Genomic DNA, 26,725 nt, shown 5'->3' with positions numbered 1-26,725 from the left:
ACTATAAAGATGTCAGATTAAATAAATTAACGTTAAATAATAAAAGCATCAACCAGGAGTAGTGGGTGCTCGATGGTAATTCCAGCTACTTGGGAGGCTGAGACAAGAGGATCAAGAGTTTAAGGCCAGCCTCTGCAACATAGTGAGACTTGGTCTCAAAACAGAACAAAACAAAACAAACCTCTCCCAAACTACTAACACTTGGAAGAGGACGTAAAACAAGATAAGTGCTCAAGAAATACATGTTGCATAAATACCAAGTGTGGAAAGCAAAGTTGTTATCTACTCTCCTGGCTCTGCACTCTCATTGTACACTTGCAATAATAGCTGCTTAATAAATGAATACATGGAGAATGAACAGGTTCATGGCCAGCAAATTTTAACAGCAGCAGTCATGGAAAAGTCAGAGAAATACTGGGAGAAATATTATTGAGTAATTACGCATGTTAGGACTAATGTTGATATGGTCTAGAGTTTAAATACACAAGATGGAAGGTGGAAAGTGGAAGAAATTCGATAGCTGTAGAATACACATTTACCTAGTTTTATTGGGTGTTTTATTTCCAGCCAGCCAGGAAAAATTCATCTCTGTGCCTTAAATGTGTCTTAAATAGAGCCTAAAACATTTTGGAAAGTAATATATAACATCAAACATTTCAGTGACATGGAGAAATGTTTCATATTTCCTTTTTTTTCTCTCTGTTTTAATTAGAATAGCAGAATATATCAGGGGCACTTTTTAAAAAATGGATCAAATAATTCCTTGTGTTTGAATTAATGTGGTCTCAAGCCTGGAAGTATTTTTTTTAATGTTTTTTGTGGTGCTGGAAAAGGAACCCAGGGCCTTGTGCATGCTAGGCGAATGCTCTGCCATTTAACTGTCCCCTAGCCCTAAGTTCATTACCTGTTTGGACTGTACTGGAGTTGGACACTTGCAACCATCTTGACATTTCTGAAAGCAGGTATGAATGATAGTTGGATGGTCCTGCCATTCTTTCTCAAAATGTCAGCTATTATCTTTATTTAATCACATATTATTATATGAAATGGAAATTTATATTCCTGAATCATTAGGAATAAAATAGATGGCCTGTTGTAGTTATTTATTAAATGAGAACATTTTTATTATGAGGTTCAAAGCTTGATGCTTAAAAGAGGTCAGACAGCTTGACAGATGGCTCTTCTTTTCCTCTCACCTTCTAGATGACATCCCTGCTCCTGCCGCCCCATTTGATCATCGTATTGTGACAACTAAGCAAGCACCGGTCAGCAGTTTATATACTGTGAGCAAAACAGAGATTTTGGGAGGGTAAGTCATGCTCAATTTGAATGATCTTTCAAAGAAAGTAGAGGCAGACCAGAGAGCTTCAGAAATGCTTTCCTGAGAGCTAGAAACAGACAAGAGATTCTAGCCATTTCTGAAAAGTGTCACAGGTGCAGAAAGGTTGCTGTGGTCACTAAACTCCACGTTTATTATCTGCTTTACTTCCCATGTTGTAATGTCAGAAAGTAAGGAAAACCCAACATGAGTCACCAGAAGATTCTGAAGCTGTTCAAAGCCATGACTTAAACCCCAGGAGACAGAACGTAGAAATGAGTCAACTCTGTGTCTTTCTTGTGGCATGTGCGAAGTTTTTGTATCATTTTCCATTTCTATTGTTACCATATTGATTACTATTATCCATTCTGATTGATCACTTTCCTTCCTGAAGGGCTTATTTGAGGGACATCTAAATGCATGCTTTCTCCCTAAAGAAGAAAGATTAGGGGACCACATTTAGGCTGGAAGATGTTTTTTCCTCTTCTATTTCATTCACAATTGCCCCTATGATATCTTGTAACTCAAAGCCTCAATTATAAGGTTTGCTACCATCAGCATGTCTCTGTAAGAAAAGGAAGAGGAAAGCAGAAAATTTACATACATATATACAAAATTTACTTACCAGCACATGGAAAATATACAGATTCCTACAATTGATTACTGGGGTGTAATTAGTTGATTTCAAGAAGTCCTTTCTTCCTCTTCCCATTCATATTTCTTTTGCCTGCACCCCATGGAACCACCTGAATTTCTTCCTTGGTGATCATGAGAGAATTCCCCATGGGACTTGGGGATGGGCTGAGGAGAAATGAGAATTCCACAGCATGAACTGGTGCCATGGAAGTCTGAAGTATTGGGTCTTCAGGGACATTAGTGGCAAGCCAGCAACTGTTTCTCTGAAGGAGAATAGTTGTTTGCAGAAGAAATTTTGAAACAATTCCCAGGGTTTGTGCTATTTTTTTGGCTAAGGTTTGTCAATAACTCCTCTTCGACTTCCTTTCTGCCCCTTTGGGCACCATTGGACCTACTTGGTTGCACTGAAGTCTAGACCAGCAGCTGGTCATCTCTTGTTCTGGGCTCTACTCAACAATGGCAACCATAATCTGCTCAGCAAACTAGTTAGAAGAGCACAGCTGAGCGTACATTGCTGCCTTCAAGATGTGAAGAGATCAGAAAGTGCTGGCCTCCTTTTTAGTGGTAGGAGGTTCAATCTACAGCATCTTATCTTTTCCTTTTGGTAGGGATATTATGAGATGCCAAGGATTACTGGATCCTCAAAATTTTTCTGGTGTTAGTCTACTGCCCTGTGGTTTCTAGGGTATTTATATCCCTGCTATAGTTTGGATTTGTAATGTTTCCCAAAGGCCCTGTGTTAAAGGCTCGATTGTCAGCCTGTGGCACTATTGAGAGTTGGTGGAACCTTTAGGATGTGAGGCCTAGTGGGAGGAAGTTAGGTCCCTGGGGGTATGCCTTTGAAGGGGGTAACAGGATCCTAGCCCCTTCATCTCTCTTCCTTTTTGCTTCTCTGCCACCATGGAGGGAGCAACTCCTCTGCCACATACTCTGGCTATGACATACTATACTGGCATAGGCCCAAAGCCACAGGCCAAACATCCATGGACTGAAACCTCTGAAACCTTGATCCGAAATAGACCTTTCTTCCTTTCAGTTGTTTATCTTAGGTATTTTGTCACAGCAACGAAAATCTGACGAACACTGATGGCCATGTTTAGTTCACATGAGGTTATCAGTCTGGTGACCCAGCTTGAATATGAGGAGGTAGACTCATCATTCAAGGCCCTGGGAGAATAAACCATGTGAGAGAGCCACAGAGTGGAGATAGCCCTGGTGTCAAACCATGATGGGGTACCACTGCTGGGCCAGGCAGTTCTGGGTCATTGCTAATGATGGGGTAAAAGGACCTTCTTACCTTCTTAATCAATGAACACAGAGGAGGTGCTTGGAGTTGCATTCATATTCCCCAGTACAGATTACATGAGAAATGGTGGTTGGAATTGAAGTTACCACAGGGCTATGTTTATGGTAATCTAACATCATCTCCAAGAGCCTTCTACGCCCTGGGTGGGAAGCCGAGTTGACTGGAATGTGGTGGCTGTCACTGTCCCTGCCTCTGTCAAGTGTTGCTATCATCATCATCATCTCTGCAGGCTGTAGGAACGTGTCCTTGTTCAAGTTCACTGTGTAGTTAGAGGGGCTTCCCTTTCACTCCTTGCCATGACCGTCACCATTGTACACAGTGGGGATGTATTCTATTTTACTTTACTAAATAATCAAAGTAAGCAAACCAAGTTTAAAAATTGCTCATGAGTGTGCATTTTGGAATGTGATCACACAGGTATGGATATATATGAGTTTGTTTTCTGGTACTTCAATTAAATACCTGAAACTGGGTTCTTTATCAAGGAAAATGGCTTACTTAGCTCACGGTTTCAGAGATTCAAGAGCATGGTGCTTGTCTTGACTTGGCTCTGATGAGAGCGTTCCTGGTTGATCACAGCATGGTAGACAACATCAAGGTAGAAGAAAGGAGAAGAGGTAGGGATCATATCATGAAACAGGAAGGCAGAAAAACTGTGGGGAGGCACCAGGCTTGCTCTTTTATAACAACCCTCTCATAAGAACTAACCAGGATCCCCTAAGAACAACATCAGTTCCTTCTGTTACTTCTGACTAGGTCCTACCTCTTAAAGTCTCCATATCACCTCCTAACACTGCCCTGCTGAGGACCACACTCCCAACACATGAATCTTTGGGGCACACCCTTAACCCTTATCATAGCAGAAGCTGTCTTACAGAGCATATATGGGTTGACATCCAAGCTAAACTGTGACAATGCTCATTGGCAACAATGCAATATATAGTTTGGGTTATATGTACCTATATGTGATATCATTATTACTTCTTTTTTATTCATATGCAATTTCTAAAAGGATTCTGATATACCTGCCCCACAGACTGAATCATTCATATGCTTACAAAACCCAGTTTGTTACATTTATATGTATTCAGAAAGATTCTGTCATATCAATACTGGTAGTTCTTGAATTTTAATGTGCACATGAATCATCCAAAGAAAGGGTGAAATGCAGATTCTGGGCCTTACCCTGGATTCCCGCCTCCATAGCTCTGGGGTAGGGTCTAGAATACTGCATTCTGAACAGACCCCCTCCCAGGAGATCTGACCCAGGTGAGCTAGACCACGCCTTGACTAGCATTGTGCTAGAAGTCCAGGGGATGCAGTGGATGCCTTCATAGGTTTGTTCATTCAAGTTCAAAGGAAGAAATGCCCCAGGGAAACTGCTCTGTTGGCATGGCAGTGACTGCTTGGTTCCCTGTCAGATGGCAGTGTCTTATTCTGTGCTGTTCTCTCCTTCCGCAGGGGGCGTTTCGGCCAGGTTCACAAGTGTGAAGAGAAGGCAACAGGCCTGAAGCTGGCTGCCAAAATCATCAAGACCAGAGGCCCAAAGGACAAGGTGAAGGGCGTGGGAGGGGGGACTCTCCCTCCCACCCAGTCTCCAGCACACTAAAGCCCTGTTTCCTCTTTCTCAGGAGGAAGTGAAGAACGAGATCAGCGTCATGAACCAGCTGGATCACGTGAACCTCATCCAGCTCTACGATGCCTTCGAGTCCAAGAACGACATCATCCTGGTCATGGAGTAGTATGTGTCCCCTCTGGTCCACCCTCTTTTACCTGTCTCCTCAACCCCACTCATCACTAGGAGAGTGTACCTTCATTCTGCCTCAGTAGGGCCAGAATCAAGCTTGTTGCACCTTTGGATCTGGATTGTCTGCATCACACAATCTTTTCAGTCTCAGAAAGGAGACTACTTATAGAATATGCATCTCCCAATGTGATGTGTTGATAAGATATAGCAGGGAGAAGTGGATATAGCTTTGTATCTCAGCTATATTACCAAGAATCAAACTTCCATTTCGTCCTGGGTAATCTAGAGGAAAGCAATTTTTGAACTAGATCTCATTTCTGACATATTGTCATCCCCCCTTGTCCTCTAAAAATATGTTCCAAGTCCCCTAAGTAAGATGCTCGAAACCAAGGATAGTACTGAGCCCTCTGGCTACTATGATTTTTCCTATATGTACATACCTATGATAAAGTTTAATTTATCAATCAGTAACTAGTAATACAATAGAACAATTATAATAGACTATAATAAAATTATGTGAATGTCATCTCTCTCTCAAAATATCTTACTGTATTACACTATCCACAGTTGCCTAAAACCTCAGAAAGCAAAACTGTGGGCAAGCAGGGATTACTGTATCACTCATAAAAAGTTCACGTCAAATGCTCGTTGAATAGAGCAAGAAGCTTCCATTTAATCACCTTTGTAAAAACTTAATGACTGGTTGGTTATAAAATGAGTAGTTTTGGGTTGGGGATATAGTTCGTTAGTAGAAGACTTGCCTAAGCATGTGTGAGGCCATGGGTTTGATCCATAGCACCACAAAAGAAAAATGGGAGAAAGACAAAAGAAGGGAAGGAAGACAGGTGAGTAGTTCTAACACTGAATTGATATTGTGATTCCACTTCTTTTTTCCCCCATTTTGGGTTTTGCTTATTGTTGGGCAGTAAAGCATCTTACATAGTAAAGTATCAGTCACATAGAAGCACTTTGTCACTGCAACTGGCTTGAGGGCTTATGTCCTTAGAGTCCTCTTTGTACAGAGACAATTCCAGAGCTGTAGCCACTGATGAAAGAGACTTTGAGATTTTCCCTTTGTGAAATTGAAGGAATGCACAACAAGAGCCTCCATCAGAAGAACCACCTCACTGAGATAGCACAGAAGGCAGAGAAATAACCGTGCACACATCTTTTGGAAGAGTTAGAAGAAGTTACACCCAAGTTGCCACAAGAAAAGCGGGTGGTGGTTGAGGACTCAGAACAGATGTTTGCATCCTCTCTTCCCTCTGTAGTGTGGAGGGCGGGGAGCTGTTCGACCGCATCATTGATGAAAACTACAACTTGACGGAGTACGATTCCATCCTGTTCATCAGGCAGATATGTGAGGGCATCAGGCACATGCATCAGATGTACATCCTCCACTTGGACCTGAAGGTAGAGCATGTTTCCCATCCTGCCAAATTTAAAGCCTTCCCAATCCCGCCCCTACTCCATGTTGATCAGATATTATTATCCTCCAGCTTAAGAAATTTTTAGTGTCATTGGTTACATTTTCAGGAATTAATAAAAAGTCTGGGTTTTTTTAAAAAAAAATATGGGGTCTTTCTATGTTGCTCAGGCTGGTCTCAAACTCCTGGGCTCAAGTGATTTTCTTGCTTTAGTCTCTCAGGTAGTTGGGATTACAGCAGTATGTTATAATACCTGATGAAAATCTGGATTCTTATCTCATTCTCAGCTTCTGTTACCATCTTCAGGTACTACCATTTGCATGCCCATTTTTAGAGGCTACTGTTCAGATTATTGTAACTTGCCTGTATTAAAGAAATCATCATGGGGAGTGGTTTTCTGAAAAATTTAAAATTAAAGCCACCATTACTACACCACCACAGTAGTCTCGTCATATCCTTCTCATTATCAGGATGTGTAGGCTAATCTACAATTCACAATTCCCTGGTAGTAACCAAACTTTCCAGGTTTCTAAGAATCCCCAGTGCTCTCCTGAACTGTTTCAGGAAGTTCTGGACTTTGGGATCTACTTTCCTATGGGCTTTCCAGAGCACTAGTAGAAACTATGGAGAATGGAATGTGGTACCGCCAGAGGGTGGAGCTCCAACCTCAAGGAGCAGAGAGGACAGGGCAAGGCACCATGTTGAAAATGGTGGAAATGCACAAGAGACACCAAACCACTTCCTTTCTCCTATTATTTATTGCCCCTTCCTTTTTTATCTCTCTCAGTATGAAGTCCCTAGAATTGAACTATACACAGTTCCAAACCAATAAAAGAGGGAGACCAAATAGCACTGGTCAAATCAAATGTTGCAGCTATGTATCAAAGTGCATCTTGGGTGGCTCCATCATTTTCTCATTCCCCTGTTTGCACAGCATGACAGTGAGATAAAGTATGAATTCTATATAACATACCATCTATAGCAAGTCACCAGGGATTGTGCAGCTAAATAAATCTAGCCTTTTTAAATAGCTTTCCATGGGCCTCTCTTCTACAGCCTGGCTTCCCTCACTGTTGATTTATGTGCCTTGCCTTTTCTATTCACTGTTGTGCAGGAGGAGGGCCAGGGGAAGTGGTGTATAAAACGACAAAGTCAGAGGTCAAAAATCATCAGCGAATCCCTTGGCCGTGAACTGAGTATGATAATGCATATTTTCATGGAGCATTTCATTGAGTGTGGATATTCTGTAGATATCCCTAAAGGGAATGAATTGGCAACTGGAGCCAGGAGCTGACCTATTATAAATCAAATGACTCCATCTGTGGCTTCATAACATTGATTGAGAACTTGCAATAGGCAGTTTTAGTTATGGCTTGTGTATAAAGATGATAATAACAAAGGTGACAGCTGGATGGGTCATTAAGGACTAGCCTTTGGGAAAGCTCCTTGGAAGAAAAAGGGCCAAAACTATTGAACCTGTCACTATATAGGGGAGATGAGAAGTAACTTAAAAATGGTCTCCTTTATATTTTTCTGTTCTACAAATAATATCAAATGAATATTCTTTAATTTCACAATCATAAAAATTAACTTTTTGAAGTGCCTTCTTTATATTATTCAAATCAATTTTTTTCCCAATGCTGGCTATTGAATCCAGGGCCTCGAATATGCTAGGCCAGTGTTCTGACACTGAGCTACACCCAAGTCCTGCAAAACCTTTTTAATGCCACTGTATTCTTTGACAATTGAGCCTTTATACATGGTTGATCAGCTATTTAACCATGAAATGAACTGTTCTTACATAGCACCTACTTCTGTATAAAATGACTTTTACTCACAGATGACTATTTTAGAAATATTTTAGGAAAGGATTTCCAAAGACATTATGCCCAACCAAATGAACTATTGGATAATCAATAATGAGACATTACATCATTGCATAAAGTGTGTCTGAGATTCTGATCTCTTCTGAATCTCTTATCCATCCAGATGGGAGGTAGAGGCCAGCTGTGATCCCACCTAAAGTGGCCTTGCTCATGTCCCCAGTTCTTAGGGAAGAGTTGAAACTAGAGTTTGAGAGTTCTTGGCTTTTTAAAATTGTTATTTCTGTTTTAGAGATAACTGTGAATTTAAATCAAGTCCTTTATTTCTCCCAGACCTCAATTTTCCTATCCCAATAAATGTAGGTACTTTTGTAGGACATTCTAGGGACATTGGGCAGTATTGTTACTTACCAGTTTTTCTCCCCCTTTGTCCCAGTCTGTCAGATTAGCAGAGCGAAGTCTTAACTGAGTCTAACTCAAAGGAAACTTTAGTCAAGGGCTTTAGGTATTGAGACTAAACTCAGCAAAACCTTGGGATTTCTGAAAATGAATAATGAGTAGAAGGAAACAGTTCTGCTTTAACATGCAACTTTCCCATAGACAAAGTGCAAAAGGAAAATCTAAAAGTCAGGAGAGTTCACATTATATTGCATATTCTGGGTGGTTAAGCAAATCAGGCCATTTCTCTTGGAACTCATAAATCTTGGGATAAAATATTCCTCCAAGCAGGGGAAATTCATACTTAATAATTTCAGGGGGGCCAATGTCACATCTTGCTGGTCTCCACTGGTCCATTTGGGAAGTACTGAAACAGTCTCCTCCTTCCCTCAAAGAGGCCTCTGCCTGAACTCATGCATTATGGTCAACTGTGAAGCCATGGAGAGGGACAGGCAGGGTAATGCAAGGTTGGCAGTGTCCCCGCAACCTCATCCACCACATAATTAAAGGAGAAAATACCCACACAGACAAGCCAGCCCCCAAGTGAAAGGCCTGATATGTTTTTCCTGAGCATCGTTGTATTTTTAGTTGTGGTTCAAGGACAATTTGAGTGAAGGATTGTTGTTTTCATTGCTAATGTGTCTCTTTCTCCTGGCAGCCTGAGAATATCCTGTGTGTGAATCGGGATGCTAAACAAATAAAAATTATTGATTTTGGATTGGCCAGAAGGTATGTCTATTTGGACATAGGTGTAGGAATAGATTAGGGAACGTGATCGATGACCCATCTTTGCAAAGATAAATCTGATATGCTCCTTGGTTTCCTGTCCACATTTAGAAATAACTTCATGAAATTTACATTTGCCTTACCTTGTCAAATTTGAGATTTGTCTTTAGAAGTTTCTATAATGCATGTAATAGAAATATGATAAATTTAAACCTAATACAATGGAGTTTATTAAGTTAGAAGCCATTAGTTTAGCATTTTAAGAGTCTGTCTTGGTCTTTTATATTTGTTCCATTAGTAAAGAGATTTACTTTTAAAATGTTAATAATTTAAACAAGATTGCCAAAGGTTCTGGCACATATAAGCTTCTTAAGGGAATAAAAGCTTTGCAAGGACACATTAACAATTCAGCACATTAACAATGCATACAAAATGGGTGTTGTAAATTATTGCAGCCTTTTCTTTATTCATTAATGCAGGCTTATTCAAGCCTCTACGTGTCAAGGACTGTATCAGTTTTCCCTACATTCTGTAATTCAGAATGTTCTAATTATTCTGAATGACTTTTGCCAAAAATGTTTCAGGCTATTACGGTCTAATAGTATAAATTTTGACTCTTGAAACCACTGGGACTTCTTCACAAAGAGACAATTTCCTTTAAAGTCTATTTATTTTGAATTTGTTGTATAGCTGAAGTAAGTTGGTCTCATAGACCACGTCTTCTGTGATCCTAGTTTTGGGGTTTTGAGTGATGCTCTCCATCTTTCCATTCTGTCTCCTCAACTTCAGATACAAACCCAGAGAGAAGCTGAAGGTGAACTTTGGAACCCCTGAATTTCTCGCCCCTGAAGTTGTGAACTATGATTTTGTTTCCTTTCCGACTGACATGTGGAGTGTGGGGGTCATCGCCTACATGCTGTAAGTAGCTGTGCAGGTCTCTCTCACACGCTTGGACTCAATCTGTACATATTCTAAGAGGTTCAGCTATTTTGAATAACAGCCCTGATTTAGGTCATTCAAAAATAACACCATACGTACTCAGTTACTTCCTAGGTTCTGTTGAATCCCGTGGGTGAAAGGAGCGAATCTTACCCCACATCATCTGAAAAAGCGAATGTATGTGTCTTCACAAATCACTTTGAGCCCTGAGACCACCTGAAGCCTTAAAAGGAATTAAAAAGAAAAAAAAAAAAATATATGACTCAGCAGTTACCTTCCTGGTGTTTGCCCCATGAGTTACAGAACAGCACTTTTCCAGCTACAAAATGCCTTAACAATTACTATTTTTAGTAATTGTTAATTACTATTCAAAAAATTGCTATTTTTTGAAATTCATATTTGGGTGTAGCAGCAGCTTTTGCATTTGTTGAATTAGGAGTTTTGTGGGGGAGGTAAATATTTCCTCGGTTGCAATAATATATTATAAAATTATTCTTTATTATTAGGTTATTTTCCTCTTCTGACTTTTAAATGACAGAACCAACAAAGCAAACTGTCTGTGAAGGGTTTGAGGTTATTTACAAAAAAACTCACTCTGGATCCTGCATCTTCTAGACTTAGCGGTTTGTCCCCTTTCCTGGGTGATAATGATGCAGAGACATTGAACAACATCCTGGCATGCAGGTGGGACTTGGAAGATGAAGAATTCCAGGACATTTCAGAGGAGGCCAGGGAATTCATCTCTAAGCTCCTGATCAAGGAGAAGAGGTAACCTAAGTTCATCCTGTGCTCTTGGAGAAGTAGGAAAACAGTTATGTACCACTGTGGTTATTAGAATCAATTCCCTAAAGCCCAGGTGCTATGGTAATTCCAGCAATGGGGAGGCTGAGGCAGGAGGATTACAAGTTGGAGGCCAGCCAGCCTCAGCAACTTGCTGAGACCCTGTATCCAAAAATTAAAAATAAAATAATTAAAAGGGCCAGGGATATAACTCAGTGGTAAAGCACTCCTGAGTTCAAACCCCAGGAAAAGAAATCATTCCCCTAGTGACATCTACCAAGTTTTAAACAGAATGAGGTTTGGTCCCCTTGACCCTGTCAATTGCAATCTGGGGCTACTTTGTTCATGAGGCATTAAGATTGTTACTTTCTGTCTTTCTGCCTTTTGCAACAAAGCTCTAGCAATCATGGTTTCCTACTAGACCCCAAGTTATTCGTCTTCAATCCCTTTTACCTCTGTAGGCCACGTGCACGACACTGGGCAGCTGATTAACCACCATTTCATTTGAGAATCTACAGGGAGCCAGACGGTGCCACATGCTTTTTAGACATTATCTTTTAGCCACCAACTTGCCTCCTATTCCAAGAGGTAGAAGTTATGATTATTACTGTTTTATAAATGAGACTCTAAGCAGTTGGCCCATAGTCACATGGTTTCTAAGGGGCAGAACTGATACTCAAACACAGATTGAACTTCCTCCAAGGCCACACACTAGTCTACTATGTATTACATGGCCTTCTAGTTTCTTTCATGCTAAAACCACATTAATTCAAAGTTCAGAGGATAAAGAATAATATTGAAATACAGGTTCTTGCATTTTAGAATAATAAAGGGAGAAGGACATTATAATTAACCTTCAAACACACTATTTCAGATGGCTTTATGCCTAAACCACGTTAATGGTAGGTGGTCTTTAAGATTTTCAGAGCCAGTGATACTTGGTTTATTGTTTTATTGTCTTTTTGACTTTTAGGTCCATTAATAAGCATGACCACAAGTCAATAGATAGAAGGGTGCTGCGCAGAGTAGGGTAACAGAATGGGTAGTGGGTCTGATGTGGTGCCAGGTAGGAAATCCTTTCATTTAAATCCTTTCAGTATTTCACTGATCATGTACTATAATCCAGGAAACAAGTTGGAGCATCAAGAATAGATATATAAAGTCCAGTTCCCGCTTTAGTAAACCCATGATCTAATAGAAGAGATAGGTATTTTTTTAAATATATGTTTTAGTTGTCAAAGGACCTTTGTTTTATTTATTTATTTATTTATTTATTTATTTATTTATTTATATGCGGTGCTGAAAATCAAACCTGGTGCCTCACACATGCTAGGCAAGCGCTGTAGCTACACTGAGCTACAACCCCAGCCCAAGAGATAAGTATTTTTAAAAATAAATAATACAATGTGGTTAACACAAAGATAAGACCAGAATGACGTCCCCAAAGGGTAAGGACTTAGCCAGGCTAAAAGGATCAGTCTAAGAGGAGGGACAATTTAGATAGTGATTTTCTTTGACCCTAATGGAAGGGCACAATAATAGCTAAGATTATTATTATTATTATTATTATTATTTGCACATTACTTTGTACTCTAGGCAGTGAACAGATAGAAAATGCCAATCCTATCAAATTTTGGGGGACAAGAAATCCACAATTACTGTGAGCCTATTATACATATATAGTTTATAAATATATCTATACACACATCTCTCTCTTCCTACCTATCTAAACTTTTATGTGTTACCTTATTTAACCTCTGGATAATCCTGTGATATGTGGACATACCCCCATTACTTTACAGATGAGGAAACTGGGACTGAGAGTCATGAAGCCATATGGATCAGAGCAGATCCTGAGCAGGACCAGGGACTCCAGTGCCTGTGCCCTGCTCATTCTTGCAGTCCCAGGGCTTTGTTAATACCTATGATGCATCAGATAGATAATATTTGGGCAACTGGCTTAGTCTTGAAGTCAATACTTTGATAAAACTAAGGTCAAAGTCACATATTACCATCATAGCATAAATTTCTGAGGTACAAAGATGAATCTGAAATGTTATTAAAAATTTCATTATGGGTAAATGTTATCATTAGCTTTTCAATGTTAAGATTTAAAAAATCTAACCAAGTGCAGGAATAATTATTTTTTGTCACTGGAATCTAATATTGGGATCTAATAATGGAAATTTATGGTACCAAACAAAATTGAATTTCCATCCAAGGTTGCAGGAGGTGAGTTTTTTTCCTATTAATAACCTCTGTTTAGGGTCCTACAATGGCAATGCTATCAACAATGTCACTAAAGATGTATTTTCTCTTCCAATCATATGCTTAAATATTTGGCATCTGATGAGGCAATTGTATTGACTCAATGCTGCAAACTGAAATTTTATAACTGTTTGCAACTACTGACTTGATATTTTCAGAAATTGCACTCACTTGTAGTTTTTATTTTGAAAGATTGTTTTAATGTGATCCATATTAGCAAACAAGTTATACATCTTAGAATTGGAATGCAATATAATCTTTATTATTTTTTCTCGCATTATTTTCTAAAATTGTATAAACCTTTTTTGTAGATTCAAAAGGATATAATTTCTTTATAAAGTAATCCAACTCTCTTCTAATACTTACATTAACCATATTTCCTTATCTACTTAACTTTTCAAAACTTCTTAGTTTGAAAGTTAGTAATATACATTCAAAAGATTTAATACATGAATTGCCTTTATAATAATCAGGAATCATTGTGGTTTGTAGTTTCTAAAATAATAAATACAGGCTTATTCTTCAACTGTTAGGAATTCAATTTATGAGACCCAGATATCACAAGAATTATTCCTTTTATTTGGAAGTAGGTATTTAATTGTCAACAAGAATTTTGATCATTTGTCTTGCTTGTTTTTCTAATGTTGTTGCTCGTATTGGATGAGATGGTCACCTTTGTTGAGGGTGATCCCTCAACACACAATTCTAGAAAAAGACTTTACTGTGAATGTGACATTTGGCCATCTGGTCTACCAGTGCCAAAGATGGGGGCAGATGCAGGCTTTGTTTGGTGTGTTCCTACTAATGAGTTTCTTTCCATTTAGTTGGAGGATAAGTGCCAGTGAAGCTCTCAAGCACCCTTGGTTGTCAGACCAAAAGCTCCACTCCAGACTCAAGGCACAGGTAACCAGGTTTCTTTTTTTTTCCTCCTATTTTCCTATCTGCCTTTTGATGACATGATGCCCCAGTCATCTTAAGTAAGATTCCTTCTAATACCTTGTCTCATAGCCTTCAAATCTTGTGCTAGTGTTAAGTTGCTTAAAGTGCTTTTATTGAGCATTTTACATTTTTTAAAAATAATGTTAATTAAGTTGTTTATATGGTAACTAGAATGTTATTTTCAGCAAAATTGTTTATTATTAAATCATTTTATCCTTTATAAAGTGAATCACAGCATAATACTATGCACACACACACAGTCTGGGATGTGTGTGTGTGTGTGTAAGATATTATATATATACACAAACTTTTGGAGAAGATATGCTGATAAACACAGGATAGATGTCTCCTTAAAAATATTCAGTATTCTAAATTCTTTGCTTACCTAGTTTAGTCTGCTCTGGTCACCAAATCTTAATTCTTAATACTCAGCTTGGTCCAGATGTCCACGTAAGTATATGTGAAGGAGATTTTTACCAGAGTCTGAAGATTGAAATATTTGTTTTAAATATTTCACCCCATGCTCTGGACTTCCTTCTTACAGTGACATATCTCTCTAGTCCTACTGCCTTACCATTTTTATTCCAACTCCCTCATCTGTTTCTTTGGCATGGATTTTTTTTTTTTCTGAGCTTCATATATGCACCAGGTAAAAGACACTTCCACTTGGATCATCTCAGTCCTGAGCCCAACTTGCCTTCCCCCACCTCACCTCATTTTCAACCATCCTCCAGCAAAGGATGTCCATTGAGTGGCATCCATTAGGCCCCAGGCATCTTCTTTGTTTCCTCCCTCTCCCTCAACTTCCCCATCTCATATTTAACTACCTCCATGTTATGTACATAGTATTCCCCAATTACCTCTGGAATCTGCAATTCTCTCCATCCCTGTGGTTGTCCTGGCCTGGGACATTTGTCTCCTGAATTGCTACAGTAGTTCCTGGCTGGATTCTCTGCCTTCCTCATGCTGTTTCCATCCAAATAATTGTGGATTCTAGAAATAACATAGAAACAGATGCATAATATTTAAGTAACTTTACTTGGAACTTAGGATGCTCAACTGGACAAGTTGTACAAGGGGACAATAAGCAACCTATGGCTTCAGGTTCCCAGTGATGGACCTGATATGTGCATCGGTTAAGGTGGCTGCTGCCGTGACCCAGCATGGTGTGTGCGTGACACATTTTCATTTCCTCCACCTTTACTCCTCATCCTCCCCACTCCCTGGGATTTTGAAATGGAACTTTTTCCTTGACCAACAAACCTTGGAATGACTATGCTTCAGGTACTCACTTTTTCCACATCCAGTTTTTATTGAAATTAACTCTACTTCTAAATTCAGCATCAGCACTGAGTTTTATTTGTGTCTGAATATACCTTTCCTTGATAATTGGTACTGATGCCAAGTAAAAATAGACTTATTACCTAGCCAGTACCTCACCCAGACTACATAAACTGCTTATTAGGGTGACCAACTTATTTTGAGCCCATTTTCCACCAATGTATTTTTATCCGAGCTTATTGGTGTCCAAATACACTTTGACGTGGCAGGACAATATAGAAACCACAGCAGAGAATTAATGACATTATACAGTCTAAAAAGTGTTTAAAAATATTTCTTGAACTGTGTAACAACAACAAAAAAAATCACCTTTTTGTTATTCCATCAGCTGCTAGTACCTGAGGTGAATAAATATTTCAAGAATAGTGACAGCTTAAGAAAAATATAAATGATCTTGTATAAATCTCATCATTAAAATTATAATTAAGCAGCATTGTAACAGAGACTGCTGTAACTGCTTTACAAAAATTCACTCACGTAACCCTCATGCCAACCCTATGAAACAGGCACAATTTTCATCCCCATTATGTAGATGTGAACACTGAGGAGGGGGTGGGTGAGTTCCAGGGTGTGGAACAGAGCTTACTGCTCCTACTGGGCCAGTACTACATTTTCAGAACCATTCTTGTGTTGTACATATTTGGTGTTATGGAAAGTCAATATACAAATAATGTATTTTGTTTTCCAATGAAATACAAGCTAATTATTCCTTATCCAAAATGCTAGGGATCAGAAGTGTTTCAGATTTATGATTTTAAAAAATTTTGGAATATTTGCATATGGGGATGGGGCTCAATCTAAACACAAAACATGCTTTTATTTCATGTATGTTTTATACAAATAGCCTGAAGGTACTTTTAGTGTATCTTTATTTTGACCGTGACCCATCACACAAGATCAGAGTTTCCACTTGCGACATCATGTTGATACTCAAAAAACTTCAAATTTTGAAGCATTTCTGATTTCGGATTTATTGGTTTAGAAATGATCAATCTGTACGGAGACTAAATTTCTTCAGAAGATTTATTTTTGCAATAATTTTGGTCTGATATGTTCTCTGATATCTGATATGTTCTCTAAAATAAGAATTTACCTTTATATTAAAAATTTCTGACCCAAAACTACTTATTTTAAATTCAACTTTAATTTGTATTTTATGCATTCTTACTTATTTGTTTTAATTGTTTCATGCTTAATAGCATAGGTCTTAATCACCTGAGTAGACCTATCATCAGTCATTTAAAGAAATATTTTCTTTTCTTAGAAATTAAGGTCCAGAAATTCTCTGCGTTCTGTCTTATGCTCAAGATGACATGCATTGGTTGCATCTTTTCTTATGTCCCCAACCATATGAACATATCCCATCTCCCATCAGAAATAACCCTCACCTGGGGTTGAACAAAGCACTCCAAAACTTTAATCTATTAGGATTCTGTGAGTACCTCCTACAAAATTCCTAAATGCTTTGGGGCCAGAGGAAGGAAATATAAACAAATATGGCATGGTTTCTTTTCTCCCAGAAGTAAGACACGTTCTAATCTTCTTCCTATTCTCTGTGCTACTACCTTAGTTCACACCCTTTTCTCAATGAACTAATAAAACATCTATGAGCTGATATCCAACCTCCATTCACTCATTTCCCCAGTTCATCAAGCCATCATTTCCTTAATTACAACCTTGATCATATTACTCTTGGTATTAGTCAGTTTTCTGTCACTGTAACAAATACCTGAAATAATCAACTTGAACAGAGAAAAAGGTTATTTTGCTTCAGTTTTGGAGCTGTCACTCCATCTCAGTTGGCTCCATCACTTTTGCACCTATGGTGAGGCAGCACATCATGATGGGAGCACATGGTGGAACAAAGCCTCACCTCATGGATAGGAAACAAAAGAGAAAAAGACAGAGTCCCATAGTCTCCTTTGAGGACCTGCCCCAATGACCTAAAGACCTCCCACTAGGCCCCACCTATTAAATGTTCCACCACTTCTCAATGGTGACACCCTGTAGCCCAAGTCTTCAACACACTGACCTTGGCATAGTTAAGATCTAAACTACAAGAATCCCTGATTTAAAAAAAATCCTCACACCTCTACCATTATCTGCACCTAACCAAACACACAGCTGCTCCAATACATCCTGAACTCTTATTTCCAGTCTTGTTTCCACTACTCCTTACAGATCAGCCCAAATCCTGCTGATTAAGGCTAAGGTCAAAGGCCATCTTCTTTATGGTGGTTTTTCTCCTTAACCAAACTGGAGGTCCTCTCTGTCTTCTTGAATCTCCCTGTGGCACTTACATCACATTGGTCCACTACTAGATTTGCACAATTTTGGAAGAAACCTCTAGAGTCTGACTCATCTTTGCAGTCAGTGCCGTTCCAGTATCACAAGTCCTGGCTCTCGTGCTTTGTCAAAGTGGATTTTGACAAAACACACATGTGTAAAAATAAAGCATGAGTAGGTACAAATTGCACTGACCCTGGCTCTAAATGAGAAGGAAGGGGAGTAATGGTGAGGAGTTACAGGAGAGTAGACTTGTACTCAAGCTGGACTGTGTGTCTGCCAGGAGGTTGTTGGTAATTTAGGCTTCAAGAATGTCTCTTAAAAGGTGTTTTCTACTCAACAGCAGATTATTGAGTCACTGTATGTTCTTATATCATAAGTCAGGAACTGATGAAAACAGTTCTAACTCTTTCCCAAATGTCTCCTGGTTTTCCTAGAAGAAGAATCGTGGATCTGATGCTCAGAACCTCGTGACTAAATAGTCCATGGAAGGCACCCACCTGCAAGGTTGGTCTCAGGTCTCTCTCTCTCTCTCTCTCTCTCTCAAAGCAAAGAAAATTATTCTTTCTGGGCTAATCAGGACTGCAATCCAGGAAAACCCAGATTCAAGAAATCTTGAGAATGTGCTGTCTTTTCCTGCAGAGGCATTTGATCAAGACTTAACCAAAAGGAATAAGAAAGAAATAATCAATGTTTCTTGCTCAGACATTGTGAGAAGCAGGTTGGTGTGTCAGCTGGAGTGGTGGTGGAGTAATAGAGGACCCCAGATTGAGATTACTGTGTCTGCACCCTAGCTGTGCCGTTTCCTGGTGGAGCAAACCCAGTTTCCTGTTGGGTGGGTTGGGGACAGTATCACTGGCTAAGCTCATTTGGGAGCTCTGATGAGATAATCCATCAAAAACCTAAGACCAGTGTCTGATATCCAGGAGGAACACCCACTAATTAGCTCAGGAGGTTCCAGTCTCTGAACAGAAACTGTCTCACATCTTTTGTTTCTTACCATTGTGTAACATCAGAGGAAGTGGTACCTTCTTTGATATAGATGATGAAACTGGGTTTCAGGGACTCAGAAAATAAATAACTCACCCAAGGCCAGGTAGCTAGGAAATGGTAGAGCATGATTATCTTGGAAGATAAAGCCCACACTATTGGTATCTTGGAAGATAAAGCCCACACTATTCCCCCTGATCTGCCAGTGACCTTGGCCCCACTCTCTGGCCCCAAGGAAGGCCACTCCATACAAACTTACATACATTCCCCTCTGACTTAGAGTTTGGTCAGAATTATTAAGGGATTGTTTTATACACAAACACCTTCTTTTATATCAACAAGTTAGCTCCAGGTATGCCTCAGAGGAGAAGAATGAAGAAGTAACTGTGCACTGATGAAGAAGAACTTTTAGAAACCCCAAGATTACAAAGGGGGCCATTGACCCTCTAGTAGGTCATCTCCCTCATCTCAGGCATCAAGTCCAAAGCATCTTGTGCAGTTGCTAAATTTTAACAACTGCACAAGACTTATAATATGCAAGTCTATGTTCTTGCTGTGCAATGGTCTTAAATCCCGCCTCCTATTTTTATTTCAGTGCTGGGAATTGAACCCAGAGCCTGTGTGTGCTAGTCAGGTTCAGACTCCACTGGTCTAGATCCTTTATTCTAATCTGTATTTTTCTGGGCCTGGGGTTTTTGTCTGCTTTGACTGAATATACTCTTGCAAACTGCCTCAAATCTTTTGTAGAATAAGATGAGGTAGGAATAAATCAGTATATTGTACTCAAGGTCACAAATCAGTGTTGAGAAAGTACTTGGTCTTCCATGTAAGGATCACTTACTTATGAGCCTATCACTTATTTGGAAGTCTGTCAACAGTCAGCAGAAGGTTTGTGCTTTCTATTTACAAGGACCATTAAAGTTTTGGGAAGCATAGGAGGGCCCAGGCCTGAGTTTCAGCACTCTGGGAGCTGCATTTCCTACGCATCCTTAGAGCCCAGGGCCCAAAGCAGCCAGGCCTGTGTCTGTTCCCTTTCTCCTCCCTCACCCTCTCCCCCAGAAGCAGTTTTGTCCCCAGTCACCACAAACCCCAAGGGTTTGCCACAAACCACCTTCCCACCAGAAATACTGGAGTTGCTTTTAAGGCCTGGTGGGAACAAATTTGCTGGGTGACAGGGGGGTGCATTCCAAGGCCAGCCTGTCGCCAGGGCCTGGCAGGGAAAGAATGAGGAGGAATGGGCAGTGGGAAGAGGTAGAGACCCCCCCATGACAAAGCTGGCACTTTGAACCCAATGCCATGGCAAACGGTGGCACCCCAAATAATGACAGGATGCAGAGGGAAGCTGGTCCCCCGGCACAGTTAGATACAACATTTCCTGGAACTGAGTGATGAGACCTTTCTGGTCTCAGTCATGTCACGTTCACCTCCTGATGATCACATGGCCTGGCTGCCTTCCGTCCCACTTGACCACAGAAATTCACCTAGGTCTCACCTCAGGCCAAGGAAGAATCATTGCTTCCTAGTTTACTTTCTTACTTTTTTTTTTTTTTCTTTTGCGGTGGTGGGGGTTGAACTCAGGCCCTTGAGTATCCTAAGCAAGTGTTCTACCACTGCACTACACCCCAGCCCTACTTATTTAAAAATTAAAACTTAAAACTTAAGATGCCAACTCTGGGAGCAAACACATCTGTAAAGTGTGTATGTGTGTGTGGGGGGGTGTGTTTTAAATCACTCTTTATAATATTCCCTGCCAGGGTGAGATGAGGTTTTTGGCAAGATGTATTATGAGTGAAACCAAATTTGAGATAATATTGATTTTAAAAATCTGGTGGTTAAAGATTATGTCTGTGGAAAAAGAAAGAGTTCCAGGATCTATGAATAAGGCATAATCCACAATGTAAATTGAGGCATATAAATCTCCTTCAATTTGTTAGAGGTTTCTTGATGCGTCAAAGAAACACTCCCAAAGTCAACCTGGCGGCACTCGGTTGTTTCCTCCCTTGCATCTTTTGCCAGCCTATGAAATATAAACTTAGGACCCCCCCTTCAGGTCCATAGGGATAATTTAGGGTCACAGTGGGCAAGCCCTAGGTCAGAGATGTTTGTAAACCAAATGGAAATACAATTGTCCCTCTATATCCACAGGTTCATGCCTTCAGATTCAACCAACTGTGGGTTGAAAATATTTTGATAAAACAATTGCATCTGTGTATATATAGACTTTTTTTTCTGATTATTTTCCCATAAACGATTCAGTGTAACAACTATTTACACAGCATTTATATTATAATAGGTATCCTAAGTAATCTGGAGATTATTTAAATTATGCAGGATGTGCATAAGTTCCTTGCAAATACTGTGCCACTTTGCATAAGGGAGTTCATCATCTGCAGATTCTGGTCTCTATGGGAGGTCCTGGAACCATCCCCTATGGATACTGAGAGACAATTGTATTCCCTACGTAACCCGCATTCTCACTTTGATGCTGGAATCAAGCTGACCATGGACTGGTGGCAACAGTTCAGGAGCTGCTGAGCTCTAGATGAAACAAAGAGGCTTTGTCCCTCGATATTGCAAATAGTGCTAAAATGTCTTGCATAAGCTAAAAAGAAAAAAACAACTCTGGTGAGCAGTGGAGTCCATCAAGAGGTTTCTTTTTCTTTTCCTTTCTTTCTTTCCCCCTCTCTCACATACACACATTCATTATAAAAAAAAAGTCATCTGTGGTTTTCCTAAGGGGCACAACCAACTAATTACAATTTTTAAAGTCCTGCTGAATTAACAAGATTCATATTTTGTTTGCTTTGCAGGAAAACTGCTGCGGTTGCTGCTGCTTTGAGAAGACTTGGAAAAAAATCAGCAGTTCTGATGCCTTGACCCCTATGATGACTGGCAGCTGTAGCAGGGGGAGCCCTTGAACTTAAACTTGAACTTGGAGTACCTCTGTGAGCTTAGTAGGGGGCATCTGGTACCCATTCTCAGGAGACTCAGAGAGATCCCCACATCCCATGTAGTGCACATTGAGAAGATGTTTCTCGGCCTTCCTCATTTTTATTTTTATTTTTTATTTTTTATTTTTGGATGTTAGTTACTGGGGCAGGAGGTATATTATGTTTGTTATTTCTCAGATTCCTAGAGCAATCATGCTTGAGATTTATTTAAGATTTAAAAACCTGGAGGATGCATTCAGAGGGAGCAAACAGCTTCTAGTCATGAAACAATGCCTCTTGAGTGGTCGTCATATCTTCAGAAAAAATACTGTTTAGCAGACCCTTGAATCTTTCCATGTCTCATTTTGATTTGTTCCATAATCAATGGTTAAATAATCTGCTTGTGGCTTTCTTTGAATTCTGAGGCAAGAGGCAGCAGATATCATATCTTCTATTTATTCTGATGTTTCCCCCCAAGTGCATGAGTTTCTTCCAAATATCTGATTCTGTTTTCAAATTGGTGCAGTGTGTTTTTGCAGCACACTCTCAGCTCTCATGTGATGCTCAGCTCATCTGCATGACATGCATTAGTTTGGGGAGGAAATGCAAAAGTTTATCTGCTGTGGTTAATCCTTAAAACTACAGCCTTTGGAAGAAGTTCGACAATCATGAGGGCTGTCCACGAGAATAGCAGAATTTGTGCTTTCTGGGGAAGGACAGTGCTGGCTTCCTACATTGAAGAGACCAGGAAGCAGCTGTTCACTTACTGTGTTGTCAAACATTTATGGTGAACAATAATAGCACCTACACAGAATCTCATGGAATTTGGGAATTGTAAAGAAAACAGGCAGACACTAAAGATGAGGGGCCCCCTCTGCTAGCTCACTCTTTGGGCATGGCACTGATTTCCAACTGTAATCGTATTCCCAGCTCGTGAACTATTTCCTGACAGTTGTTTAATAAGGGACATAAGTGCTACTGCAGGTGGCATTTGGGGCACAGAAAGGCACTGGGATAGGAATAGTAAAATGTGCATATCATTTTATTACAGAGACAATGCCAAGCCCACTGGAGTCCCTTGCACACCCAATACTGTACTCTCCACTCAGCTTGGGGACCTTTCCATATCCAAATAACTGTTGGATTGAGCCTTAGTTTTAGCCATAAATCTTTGTAGGCTTCTGTTTCCAAAATAGTAATGAAAAGTAATCAGAATAACTTGGTGGTCCCATCAGTGAGGACAGATTTAATTCCCATTGTTCATTCTCCATTCTCTCTCACCTCCACCTCAAGCATCCTTATAGCATGCCCTTGGATAATTAATGCACAACATCCTTATTGTCATGTTTAAATTAAAGGGGAAGGAGAAATAGAGAGAAATGTGCAATTTATTGAAAGTCATTGTGCCAACTTCATGGTTCTGCTAGGTATAAAACCTACTCTTTTCTAGCCTTCGCTCTTATATTAAGATGCATTTGTTTTTTCCTTTAGTCTATATATTTATTCAAGGTTGCTTTCTCCTATATTCCTGTTATGTGACTATGCTTAAAATGTTTTCTTTAAAAAAAATAAAAGGAAGAAAAAGAGACACACACACATACGCACACAAGCACACACACACACACACACAGAGCCCTGTGACTGAAGTGTTACATTACTGTGCTATGTTTAGCTGATGCTATTCATTGAGTATGGAAAAATACAAGCCAGAGCATGCATTAATACTCCTAGACCACAGAGACCTGGCATTCACTCAGATGCTAAATAGGACACAAGGGTCTGATTTGAAACCCTGCGTGGAAGGGCGTTTGTGGTCCTGTGGTCCTGAGGTCCTGTGGCGTGAATTCTCTACCAGATTGAGCAGGAGGTCTGTTGCAGGATGTGCATTTTATATTCAGCTTCCATTCTGACTCACGTTGGCAGATACACTTTGTCTAGGTCATGCCACACCTGGCAGGGACAGCTCAGGTCAAATACAGGCACCATTTCTTTGCCAAATTAATCCATTTGATTACCCTTTAGTTAGTGGATGTGATTTTTTTTTTAATTTATTTTTTATTTTATTTTATTTTTAGGTTTTACTTTTTGAGGTTTAGAAAGGAAACTCTACTTTGAGAATAGCTGTTGTTTGCGTTTGTAGTTAAATTTCTGCACTTGGATGGGAAGGCATCTCCATGCCAGTGGGGCGCCTTTTATAGGAGAGCTGAGCCTAGTCTGCATGGCAGAGCTGGCAATTACAGTCTAGGGTTACCATGAAGGGGAGATTATCAGTCTAGTGTTTGTCCTGTCCCTTCGCTCCACACCCACGTATGCCTGCTCCAGAAAGAGCTTGTAACTTGGTAGATTACTGCTCTGGTGGGGAAAGGGGGCTTTGCAAAGCTGGGGAATCAAATCAGACACAAGTGTGGACCAGAGAATCCGAGTCTGGCTAGACTGGGGCTATTGTGATCAATTTTTCCAAGAAGTCATCAGGATTTGAGAGGCCGTATTTCTCCTCCACCCTCTTAATGGACAATGTGACTTTGCTCACTCTCATTTCTTTAGCAAATGGAGGAAATTAAGTTCTGATGTGGCACTTCCCACTGTCTGGAGAGAAATAAACCTACAAATTATTAAGAAGAAAGAGTCCCCATGTTCGTAATTTGGAAGACATGAAACACTTACCCAGAATCTGTTGATATTTAAAAATAGGAGAAAAGATCTCATGCTCCCATTTGTTACATAAAAGAACTTCAGCAGTAGGAATTGTCATCTGAACTAACTTGGGACAATGATTTCCAGGTTGAAATTGGGTAACACATATCTCTGTTGAGTGTAGTAGATTTGTTTTTAGTTGCTTTTTTTTTTCTGGTTTAATACTAATTTGCTTTCTTTCCTTAAAAAATTGAAATACGCATGATGCCATTGACACGGCATATTTGTTTTAAAAGGTGTGTGAATACTTACATTTTCATCCATTTTATGGAAATTAGTATACATTTTTTCTCATTTTAGAATCAAAATATGGATTTTATACTAGGAACATGAATATCCTGTTCTTTATTTCATTCATTCCCCCCGGACCCCCGCCACCTCCTGTCCCTGATGCTGCCTCTGCCTTTACCCAGCCATTTGGCAAAGAGTGCCAGTCTGCATGTCTGTGTTTCTTTAGTTTGGGCTGTAGGCCAGCTCCTTTAAAAAAATCATTTGTAAAAATGTAAGTGACAGGAAGAGGCAGGGCCCTTGGTGGGCCGTGGTGGTTAGACTCCGTTGTCTGTGGTCCCTGGCAATTCTGTCACCTGAGGGCTGAAATGTGGCTGAGGCTTGCTTCTCAATGTCTCCAATTCACCCTACTTTGTGTTTGCTCCATCTTCCAATTTTTTCTCTCTTTTACTTAATTTTAAATCAAAATCCATCTTTTCCACCATGATACACCTCTAAGGCCTTTTATTTATTATTTTTAATTAATTTATTTGGGGAGGCATTGGAGATCAAACCCAGGGCCTCAGACATGTTCTACCACTGAACTACAACCCTAGCCACCACCACTGCCAAGAACTTTTTGAGATGAAAATTTTATTTCCAAGAGGCAATTGCTTTCTGTCCTAAAGGAAAGTCCATGCTGGACATATTAGATGTTAAGTCCCCTGATTCAGATTACTTTCTTGTATAACTTGAAATCTGCAGCTTCTCACATTAGAAGTGTTGTGTTTGTCTCCCTGCTCCATTTTGGTGAGGCCTGTTTTGTATGATTGGGGCAGTTTCACCTTCCATGAAGGCTTAAGACTCAACTACAATGTCCATTTAACAGAGCAGAAAACATCCGGGCCCCGTGTGCAGATGTTGGATATGTGTGTATTTTGACCAGCTGATAGAGGTCAGTACGTCCTTCTGATGAGGTTTAGCCATGTAGATAAGAACTGAAAATGGATTCATAACATGCCGATTGCAAACATCATGTGTACTTTTTATTTTTGAATGTAGGAACATTCAGTTGTATTTCTTTGCCTTATAAAGATGTACTGTAACAGTCATGTGTATGTATTATACTAAAGAAAAAACATGGACCTTATTTATCCTTTGTTAATTAGCTAAATTATTTAATAAAGTAGACTTCTCAAATGCAATTCAAACTCTAAGACAGGATCTGATAATATGTGACAATTCCCACAATGTTAAGAACCCACAGTACCTTTTGGGGAAAATGGGACTGCTCCATTTGAAAACATGGTGATACTATTGACATGACTTCTGAGATTTTTTCCTACTAATATAAAAATATTGACTGAGATACATGCAAAACATACAGTGCCAGAACACTATGTAGTAAATGATGAAGGCAATTTGCAGCAATTCCATCCCTGTTATGTAGCTTAGAGACTATTCTCAGGCTTTGGCTGCTTCGGAAAACCTACCACTGCAGGGCTTCAGTGGAAGGTGGCTGCCCCATCCCAGGCAGCAGAGTTGCTTTCTGGGTTCAGTGTCGAGTCTGGAGGTAGAACTGTTGAGTTTGCAGGTTCACATAAACATCAGTGACAACATTTGGATCCAGGTCCACAGTCCACCAGCAGTGATCAACTCTCCCAGAGTCGAGAGTCCCTCACCCACACTGGCTTGAGACAGGCCCACTGAACTTTCTGTTGCACCTCTGTTGCAAGTGGGGACAGAGGGGTTATCCTTGTATTCTCCTGCAAACGATCCAGTCTCTCTCTTGAATCTACTCTCTCCCTACTTGAACCTCTAGGCAAGGCATTCTGACTTCTTCTCCAAATAGAGGAAACCTCATTGACCATTCATATGGATGAAAAATATATCCCAGCAGATGGCTCCAACCTTTCCCAGGAACAGATTC

At 39.9% G+C, this 26,725-nt stretch overlaps 1 protein-coding gene across 10 annotated transcripts in view; it reads left to right on the top strand.

The window, feature by feature from the left end:
• The window catches only part of MYLK4 (myosin light chain kinase family member 4), a 104,915-nt gene extending 78,854 nt beyond the window's left edge, over window positions 1–26,061 (top strand). For 6 of the 10 annotated variants that reach the window (XM_079148406.1, XM_079148407.1, XM_079148401.1 and 3 more), the window contains 9 exons: window positions 1,204–1,309; window positions 4,722–4,815; window positions 4,892–5,001; window positions 6,279–6,420; window positions 9,354–9,424; window positions 10,211–10,339; window positions 10,976–11,128; window positions 14,233–14,311; window positions 21,775–26,060. In XM_079148406.1, the coding sequence (XP_079004532.1) occupies window positions 1,204–1,309; window positions 4,722–4,815; window positions 4,892–5,001; window positions 6,279–6,420; window positions 9,354–9,424; window positions 10,211–10,339; window positions 10,976–11,128; window positions 14,233–14,311; window positions 21,775–21,882 (992 nt within the window). In that variant the 3' untranslated portion in view covers window positions 21,883–26,060. Of the gene's footprint in view, window positions 1–1,203; window positions 1,310–4,721; window positions 4,816–4,891; window positions 5,002–6,278; window positions 6,421–9,353; window positions 9,425–10,210; window positions 10,340–10,975; window positions 11,129–14,232; window positions 14,312–18,411; window positions 18,482–21,774 lie in introns of all 10 variants that reach the window. The other 4 variants (XM_079148408.1, XM_079148402.1, XM_079148404.1 and 1 more) reach the window with 3 other exon arrangements.
• The last annotated feature ends 664 nt before the right edge of the window (window positions 26,062–26,725 follow it).

The sequence above is a fragment of the Sciurus vulgaris genome, assembly GCF_902686455.1.
Source record: "Sciurus vulgaris genome assembly, chromosome: 7".
Classification (NCBI taxonomy): domain Eukaryota; kingdom Metazoa; phylum Chordata; class Mammalia; order Rodentia; family Sciuridae; genus Sciurus; species Sciurus vulgaris.
The sequence above is the reverse complement of the archived record's forward strand: the minus strand, read 5'-3'. Positions and strand labels throughout refer to the sequence as shown.